Below are 10364 nucleotides of genomic sequence, written 5' to 3'. Positions count from 1 at the left end.
AGATATGCATGTGGGGGAAATGTAGCTTTTAATATCAGCTACTATTGCCATAGTACTTAGCAAGTTTAAAACATATTTCTGATGTATCAGTACTTTTAAAAACACACTGACTCCTGATAACAATATGCAGTGACTAGATGAGGGCATTGAAGTCCTGAAAGTTCATCTGCACATATAGTAAGAAATTGAGCCAAAAGTTGAATGTAGGTTTGCCTTTGTCCAATTCTATGCTCTTCTTAGACAACATTGCCATTAAAAATTTAGACTGATCAAGCAAAAGAAGTGCTTTTCCAACAGAACAAAAATAATTAATTTAAAGTCAGAAACTGTTTAAATATAGTTTATTATTTCTATATGGAAAATACTATGCAAATGGTATTGGAGTGTATGGATTATACTTACATTCTATGGCAGGAATCCAATACCCCATCATGCACCCACCTCAACCAGAACTGCAATATTAAAACAAAACAAAACAAAAAAACTCCAATTTTAAAGGAGTGGGATAAAAAATGTGATAATAGATCTATCAGATCTGTCTATATTTCTCTATACAGTATCACCCTGGTGTAATCAGACAGAGGTTTTTCTGGTTTGTGCATAACTCTACCCTTGGTTCTTTCTGATGTCCACCTCTGGTTTGCCCTCAGTAATCCAATATACACAAGCAACACAATAGAAAATGCAGGTTCGTGATTAACAATTTAGCCAACATGAACTCATGGCTTTAGGGAACTGAAAGGACAACAAGATCTACAGTTCATCAACACAATGAAATTCTTAAAGAACTATGGCATTTACAGTTTTAACTGTGTTGCGAATTTTTATTTTGAGGGCTCTCCAGGTGGTACTAGTGGTAAAGAACCTGCCTGTCAATGCAGGAGACTTAAAAGACACAGTTCGATCCCTGAGACAGGAAGATTCCCTGGAGGAGAACATGGAAACCCACTCAAGTATTCTTGCCTGGAGAATCCCATGGACAGAAGAGATTGGCAGGCTACAGTCCACAAGGTCACAAAGACTTAGACACAACTAAAGTGATACCCCTCGTCCAAGGTAAGGAGCAGCAGCTGTGCTTTGCTGGAGCAGCCGTGAAGAGATACCCCACATCCAAGGTAAGAGAAACCCAAGTAAGACGGTAGGTGCTGTGAGAGGGCATCAGAGGGCAGACACACTGAAACCATAATCACAGAAAACTAGCCAATCTGATCACAGGACCACAACCTTGTCTAACTCAATGAAACTAAGCCATGCCGTGTGGGGCCACCCAAGACGGTCGGGTCATGGTGGAGAGGTCTGACAGAATGTGGTCCACTGGAGAAGGGAATGGCAAACCACTTCAGTATTCTTGCCTTGAGAACCCCCATGAACAGTAGGAAAAGGCAAATTGATAGGATACTGAAAGAGGAACTCCCCAGGTTGGTAGGTGCCCAGTATGCTACTGGAGATCAGTGGAGAAATAACTCCAGAAAGAATGAAGGGATGGAGCCAAAGCAAAAACAATACCCAGTTGTGGATGTGACTGGTGATAGAAGCAAGGTCTGATGCTATAAAGAGCAATACTGCATAGGAACCTGGAATGTTAGGTCCATGAATCAAGGCAAATTGGAAGTGGCCAAACAGGAGATGGTAAGAGTGAATGTCAACATTCTAGGAATCAGTGAACTGAAATGGACTGGAGTGGGTGAATTTAACTCAGATGACCATTATATCTACTTTGGGCAGGAATCCCTTAGAAGAAATAGAGTAGCCATCATAGTCAACAAAAGAGTCTGAAATGCAGTATTTGGATACAATCTCAAAAACAACAGAATGATCTCTGTTCGTTTCCAAGGCAAACCATTCAATAGCATGGTAATCCAAGCCTATGCCCCAACCAGTAATGCTGAGGAAGCTGAAGCTGAATGGTTCTATTAAGACCTACAAGACCTTTTAGAACTAACACACAAAAAATATGTCCTTTTCATTATAGGGATGCAAAAGTAGGAAGTCAAGAAACACCTGGAGTAACAGGCAAATTTGGCCTTGGAGTATGGAATGAAGCAGGGCAAAGGCTAATAGAGTTTTGCCAAGAGAACACACTGGTCATAGCAAACACCCTCTTCCAACAACACAAGAGAAGACTCTACACATGGACATCACCAGATGGTCAACACCGAAATCAGATTGATTATATTCTTTGCAGCCAAAGATGGAGAAGCTCTATAAAGTCAGCAAAAACAAGACTGGGAGCTGACTGTGGCTCAGATCATGAACTCCTTATTGCCAAATTCAGACTTAAACTGAAGAAGGTAGGGATAACCACTAGACCATTCAGGTGTATAGTCAAATCCCTTATGACTATACAGTAGAAGTGAGAAATAGATTTAAGGGACTAGATCTGATAGACAGAGAGCCTGATGAACTATGGACAGAGGTTCATGACATTGTACAGGAGACAGGGATCAAGACCATCCCCATGGAAAAGAAATGCAAAAAGGCAAAATGGTTGTCTGAGGAGGCCTTACAAATAGCTGTGAAATGAAGAGAAGTGAAAAGCAAAGGAGAAAAGGAAAGATATTCCCATTTGAATGCAGAGTTCCAAAGAATAGCCAGGAGAGATAAGAAAGCCTTCCTCAGTGATCAATGCAAGGAAATAGAGGAAAAAACAGAATGGGAAAGACTAGAGATCTCTTCAAGAAAATTAGAGATACCAAGGGAAAATTTCATGCAAAAATGGGCTCAATAAAGGACAGAAATGGTATGGACCTAACAGAAGCAGAAGATATTAAGAAGAGGTGGCAAGAATACACAGAAGAATTGTACAAAAAAGATCTTCATGACCCAGATAATCACAATGGTGTGATCACTCACCTAGAGCCAGACATCCTGGAATGTGAAGTCAAGTGGGCCTTAGAAAGCATCACTACAAACAAAGCTAGTGGATGTGATGGAATTCCAGTTGAGCTATTTCAAATCCTGAAAGATGATGCTGTGAAAGTGCTGTACTCAATATGCCAGCAAATTTGGAAAACTCAGCAGTGGCCACAGGACTGGAAAAGGTCAGTTTTCATTACAATCCCTAAGAAAGGCAATCCCAAAGAATGTTCAAACTACCGCACAATTGCACTCATCTCACATGCTAGTAAAATAATGCTCAAAATTCTCCAAGCCAGGCTTCAGCAATACGTGAACCGAGAACTTCCAGATGTTCAAGCTGGTTTTAGAAAAGGCAGAGGAACCAGAGATCAAATTCCCAATATTTGCTGGATCATTGAAAAAGCAAGAGAATTCCAGAAAAACATCTATTTCTACTGCATTGACTATGCCAAAGCCTTCGACTGTGTGGATCACAATAAACTGTGGAAAATTCTGAAAGAGATGGGAATACCAGACCACCTGACCTGTCTCTTGAGAAACCTATATGCCGGTCAGGAAGAAACAGTTAGAACTGGACATGGGACAACAAACTGGTTCCAAATAGGAAACCAGTATATTGTCACCCTGCTTATTTAATTTATACTCAGAGTACATCATGAGAAACGCTGGTCTGGAAGAAGCACAAGCTGGAATCAAGATTGCCAGGAGAAATATCAATAACCTCAATTATGCAGATGACACCACCCTTATGGCAGAAAGTGAAGAGGAACTAAAAAGCCTCTTGATGAAAGTGAAAGAGGAGAGTGAAAAAGTTGAAAAAGTGAAAAAGCTTAACATTCAGAAAACTAAGATCATGGCATCTGGTCCCATCACTTCATGGGAAATAGATGGGGAAACAGTGGAAACAGTGTCAGACTTTATTTTGGGGGGCTCCAAAATCACTGCAGATGGTAACTGCAGCCATGAAATTAAAAGATGCTTACTCCTTGGAAGGAAAGTTATGACCCACAACCTAGATAGCATATTAAAAAGCAGAGACATTACTTTGCCAACAAAGGTCCATCTGGTCAAGGCTATGGTTTTTCCAGTGGTCATGTATGGATGTGAGAGTTGGACTGTGAAGAAAGCTGAGCACTGAAAAATTGATGCTTTTGAACTGTGGTGTTGGAGAAGACTCTTGACAGTCCCTTGGACTGCAAGGAGATCCAGTCAGTCCATCCTGAAAGAGATAAGTTCTGTGTGTTCATTGAAAGTACTGATGCTGAAGCTGAAACTCCAGTACTTTGGCCATCTCATGTGAAGAGTTGACTCATTGGAAAAGATCCTGATGATGGAAGGGATTGGGGGCAGAAGGAGAAGGGGACGACAGAGGATGAGATGGCTGGATGGCATCACTGACTCGATGGGCATGAGTTTGAGTAGACTCCAGGGTTTGTGATGGACAGGGAGGCCTGGTGTGATGCAATTCATGGGGTTGCAAAGAGTCGGACATGACTGAGCAACTGAACTGAATTGAACTGAACAAAAGTGACTTAGAACACATACATGCACATTTTCTTTCTCTCACTGTGGGAGATATGAAATCAGCAAGGGAGATGGTATGTTACAGCAAAGAACACAAACAGATAGTTCTTAGACCAGAAGAAGAAAAAACTAGAGCTTAAACACTATAAAAAATCTTCACATTCATTGATTTGGACAATAAGCAACACATAAATATGTCTTCTCGACCCATTATTCTAAATGTTCATTGAGAAGTAACTATGCCTCATGTTGGATTTTGCATTACGTTTTTCATCAAACAGTAAAACTCTTTATCCTGACAAAGCCCTATACCAATTAAATATACTTTCCTATGACCGTCTCTATCCTAGGAGAGGCCCTGATGAAACCATTGCTATGAGGTTTATACCAGCCTCCAGAGAGAACCAGAAATTCCCTGAACAGTAAAATTCTTCTGTACAGTAAGGTCAGATACGAGGATAATCTGCTTGGCCAGTGGCCTGAACACTGTCAGAAATGGGATAAGGCTGTTGAGAAGGCAGATTGGGTTTAATTAGGGATAGAGAAAGCTCTGAATCTACAATGTCTTACCTTCTTGATAATTGAGTCCAAATATCCGTTCTTATTGTACTTTTAGGATATCTGTATTTAGGTAAAGTATAGGACCAAGCAGAACACTTTTCTTAGCACAATGAAGGTCCTCACAGAAGACTTCCATCAAATTTAAAACTTCCAGGGAGGCTTTACAGTGAAAGTCTAGCTATGTTGAGTTTCTTAAAAGGTAGGTCAAATACTAAGGAATTTTAAAATACTGGTGTATGTTTTTCTTCCTGTTGTTTGTTTGTTTACTTCTATAGTAAAGTCCTGCAGATTAATTTCCCAGGGAAGAGTATGGTATATGTCCCCTGGAACAAAGCATAGGGACAGAGTGGTTACTAGATAGGGAAATACTTATCAGATCCAAAGAAAAAATAAAAGCCCTTCCTGTAAACAGTGATGGCCTGAAGTTTAGTAAGAAATGAAATGTGGAAGAAGATGAAGCCCAGTGCTCTCCTCTTATCTAGTCTTCATTCACGGAGTTGGTGAACATGCTGGTAAACACCTTAAATATGTTAAGGGAGGCACTGAATGCAAATGGTTCAATTTCAAATAAGAAATTTGAAATAAAATTGATTTGCAGGCAGCACTGTGCTAACGCGGAGCAGTGCCTTAGACGGTAAGTGGCATGTGGCCTGTCTAACTAGAGTATCTGGAAAGGCACCTGCTGAATTTCCGACTTCCATATGCTGCCCATGTGAAGCAGGGACCCTTATGTGTCTCGCTGAAGGTGATTGAAAAGAGCTGTGAGTACGGCTCTAAACTTGCTAGGTGAGTGCCAAGATGAGAAGAATGGTCTTAAAGTCAAGGTCTGTTAGCAGTATAGTCAATACTGGATCTTCATTGAAATCATTAGCAAGTCAGGAAAGCTACAAAATCAAGGCAAAGAGTAGATTGATGACACTAATGTTTCTGTTGTTGTTATACTTAGACAAAAGACACAGCTACAGAAAATTCATCAGTGGGTACATTTCAGAATCCAAGAAAGTATAAGCAGTTGTGACACTGTTTTATGTTGAATTTTTCTTTCAGTGTAGTGAAATTTTTAGAAGGAAAATGTTTCAATATAAGGATTCAATTTTGAGTTGATTCAAGATACTCATAACAAGAATGTTTAAGTTTAACACAGGGTTTCTTTAACTCAGAAGACATGATCTATCCTTAAGCAACAGATTATTTCATGGAAAATTCCAATTACTATTACATATATATGTATTCTCATAATAGTGATCAAGTTGAGAACAGTATTATTGGAAAAAAAAAACCCACAAAGTTTCATATTATTATTCAAGATGTAGTTGAACACTTTTGATACTGTTAAATATAAAGATTTATTTTATTATAAAGTTGATACTATATTCTTAAATCAGGCTTCCCAGGTGGTGCTAATGGTAAATAACCCGCCTGCCAGTGTAGGAGATATAAAAGGCAGAGTTCAATCCCTGAGTGAGGAAGATCCCCTGGAGGAGGGCATGGCAACCCACTCCAGTATTCTTGCCTGGAGAATCCCATGGACACAGAAGTCTGGTGGGCTCTAGTCCATAAGATCGCAGAGAGTCTGACTTGACTGAAGTGGCTTAGCATGCATGCATACATATTCTTAAATCATTTGTTAAATTGGTAAGCCATTTGAAAATACTTAAATGCACTATATAAATTAGGATTTTTCATCATGCCGCATGGAAAAATGAGAATTATATGCCATTACAAGGACACAGCAGACCTAGAAAAATGGGTACAAAAGCTAGTTCTGAAGCCAGATTGTCTGGGTTAATATTCCTCTACCATCATTCACTAATGTTACTTAACCTCCTTGGTCCTTAGATTCTTTCTCTGTAAAGTACACATAATAGTAGCAAAAATTTCATGAGGACTAATTGAGAAAAATGCAAACAAGTATAGCAGTGTTTAATATGCATGTGTATGCATGCTAAATAGCTTCAGTCTGTGTCCAACTCTTTGCGACCCTAATGGACTGTAACCCACTAGGCTCCTCTGTCCATGGAATTTGCCAGGCCAGAATACATGTAGTTTTCTTTAGTATACCATTTTGTTTATGGGGTGGGGAGCGGGTATGGCTAATGTGCCTAAACATGGCGCTTGGTCCTGACAGTTGTGAGGAGGGTGCTTTATGAGGGGTAGACTAGCATGGGACATCAGAGCAAGAGAGAATGATAGTGATGTTCAGATGAGAGTGGAAGGGAGGGTATCAGCACAGCAGGAAGTTGGATTCTAAATGTAGTCCAAGTGATGAACGCCAGAGCCTGAGCAAAGTGGGAAGGGTATATATCTGCGAGAGGTGTCCCAAAATGAAATGTGGACCTGTGTGAGCTAAGGAGGATGTTCTGGCACCTGGACATGGCAGCCTGACACGAAATGCTGGAACACAAGTTGGTGGAGGAGTCCTCCGCGTGATAGGGGGAACCATACACAGGATGTCAGAGCCCATCTTGAGTGAGGAGGAAATCTGTAACTGGAGACAGTACAGCGTTACCAAACAGAACTCTCCACTATATACAGTAGTTCAGACTCAGTATTACTCCACTGTCTCTATTTAATTTGACATGCAGAATACAGTTATAACTATTTTAATGTCCATGTCTGCTATTGCTAGTAATGTGCATGCATGCCCAGTTGCTAAGTCATGTCTGACTATTTGTGACCCCATGAATTGCAGCCTACCAGGCTCCTCTGTCCAGTGGGATGTTCCAGCCAAGAATACTGGAGTGGGATGCCATTTCCTTCTCCATTTGCTAATAGTATATATCTTTGCATATATTTAAATGAGATGCAGAGTGTGTTGGGGTAGCTCAGAATTTTATGTTTATAAGAGAGTCTCACGTTAGTGCTGTGAGATGCAGTGTGTTGAATGACTGTGGATAGTGTCTGTGGTATGATTGATGTCCTACTCTCTTATGAACCATGGCTTTCTTCTTCTCTTTTTTAAACATGAGTGACTCTGACACTTCATGTAGTCTTAAAAAATTATAAAACTTAAACCTCTAAGTCCCTAAGAAGTCAACTTCTCTACTAGAATTATCTTTATGATAGACTCAGTCCCTGCTGGAAAACATAAGTAAAGAGTTGTAGAACACTCTTTACTAAGTGTACTAAGAGAGAATGTAGTAGAATATAGAAGACATCACTGTCAAGAATACATGAATGGGTGACTGACTGTAGACTGGATGACTGACTGTATAAGTGTAGGTCTTTATACATCAATGGATGGAAGTGTATACATTGTGATTCATCAAGGATCTGCTCTTCAAAGATAAATTTACATCTATAAAAATATAATTTTGTTTGTTTACATCCACATGATTTTAAAACAGCACTATGGTACTAATTTTTCCTGAGGACAAAAACAGAGTATTGTTTTATCCCAATCCATCGTCTCTCACTTTCTTCCAGAAGGAATCCTTTATTAATTTTAAAAAAAAAATTGTTTCTATTGTTTAATTTTTGGCTACACTTTTAAGTAATATGATTTTATTAAAGAGTGTGTATTTATTTCATATTTTTCCAGAAAAGGTCAGTCATATTAGCTCCCTTACATTCCCCCCATATCCAAACCTAGTTGCTTCACTATTTTGCTTCTGCTTCTAAATTTAAACAAAACAGTTAAATATAACTGTATTTAAGCAATAATATATAATCTCTTTCTACTCATTTTTGGAGGTAAAAACATAAATATTAATACCATTTCCTCCAATTATGCCATGTTTAAGATATTTATTGAAATGTGGATATTTATTATTTCCTAATATATTATATGAGTAGGGCATGGCAACCCACTCCATTATTCTTGCCTGGAGAATCCCCATGGACAGAGCAGCCTGGCAGGCTATGGTCCATGGGGTCAAAAGAGTTAGACACGACTGAGCAACAAAACACACACACACAATATATTATATATGTGTTTTTGAAATAGAGATATTTCAGATTTTATTCAAGAAATTATTTGTTAATGTTTGATACTATTCTAGCACCAATTTAAAAGTAATTACAATACTCACTTTGATGATTTTATCACTCTCTCGTATTTTGAAAAATCAACATATCATTTTAAAAGAGCCTATCAAACAACCTAGAAATTAATTGTAAAAATGAACAGTATCACTTGAAGTATTTATTTAAATAGCTTGAAGTTTATGTGGTTTATTGAAATATCTTATTCTTTATTTCTGCAGGTATAATTAACAGGATATTGAATATTGAATATTGTTTTTGTGTGGCCATACTGCATGGCATGTGGGATCCTAGTTCTCCCACCAGAGATTGAATATGCACCCCTTGCAGTGAATGCATAGAATCTTAACCACTGAACCTCTGGGGGAGTCCCCAGATACCTGAATATTTACAGGTGTGACATAGATGTGGGGAAAGTGCAGAAACTTCTTTCAGAGTCATCTTAGCCAAAGTAAATGTATTCAACATAAGTGGATATATTAAGAAACAGAATCCAAGAATGAAATTTTTCTAAGCATTGGGATAAAAATAGAGAATAATATTCTTAATTTTCATTGCTACTTAATCAATGACTGAAGCTTTCTAGACTGAAATACTTCTAGTAGATCTTACATTTAATAGCAGTTATTCATTGTCCTCACTCTGAGTAGTTATTCAGAAAGAATTGAAAACATTCAAAGGATCCATTCCTTTATGTAAAGATGACTAGAATTAATGCTGCCCCACAAGAGTTAGATACATTATATTCTGTATTAAAAATCTGTTTTTCTCCCAGTAGAAACATTTAGAAACTGATTTGGGCTGTGCCCCCCAAACATATCTTTATGGAGCTTATAAACATTAGCTGGTTCCAGCCACCCACTCTCCTTTTAACAGGCATCCTTGGACTTGAAGCTGTGCAAATATGGATTTCTATCCCACTGTGTGTCATGTACCTAATTGCCCTCCTAGGTAATAGCACTATACTCTTCATCATCAAAACCAGCTCCAGCCTTCACGAGCCTCAGTACTTCTTCCTGTCTATGCTGGCAGCCACAGATGTGGGTCTGTCTTTATCAACTCTGCCTACAGTCCTCAGTGTCTTCCTCCTGAATCACAGAGAGATTGAGTTCCACTCCTGCCTAATGCAGATGTTCTTTATCCACACCTTCTCCTCCATGGAGTCAGCCATCCTGCTGGCCATGGCCTTTGATAGATTTGTAGCTATTTGCAACCCACTGCACTACAAAGTAGTCTTAACCCATTCTCGGATTATGGGGATGGGGCTTGCCTCCATGACTAGGGGTGTAGTGTTGATGGTACCTTTGCCAATACTGCTCAAGCGACTGCCCTTCTGCAAGGACGTCATTCTATCACATAGTTATTGCTACCACCCTGATGTTATGAAGCTGGCTTGTGGCCCTATCACAGTCAACATCATTTATGGGTTGTCCCTT

The 10364-nt window shown here is 39.1% G+C and overlaps 1 protein-coding gene across 1 annotated transcript; it reads left to right on the top strand.

Moving 5' to 3' along the window:
* Positions 1–9750: 9750 nt before the first annotated feature.
* Positions 9751–10361, top strand: LOC110148349 (olfactory receptor 51G2-like; the record flags this gene model as incomplete). Its single annotated transcript, XM_020910290.2, has 1 exon — positions 9751–10361. A coding segment is annotated over exon 1 (609 nt), but the record flags the coding sequence as incomplete, so codon positions are not given.
* Between the last annotated feature and the right edge of the window lie 3 nt (positions 10362–10364).

Source organism: Odocoileus virginianus, unplaced genomic scaffold, assembly GCF_023699985.2.
Source record: "Odocoileus virginianus isolate 20LAN1187 ecotype Illinois unplaced genomic scaffold, Ovbor_1.2 Unplaced_Contig_30, whole genome shotgun sequence".
Classification (NCBI taxonomy): Eukaryota; Metazoa; Chordata; class Mammalia; order Artiodactyla; family Cervidae; genus Odocoileus; species Odocoileus virginianus.
This window is presented reverse-complemented; position numbering and strand designations above follow the sequence as displayed.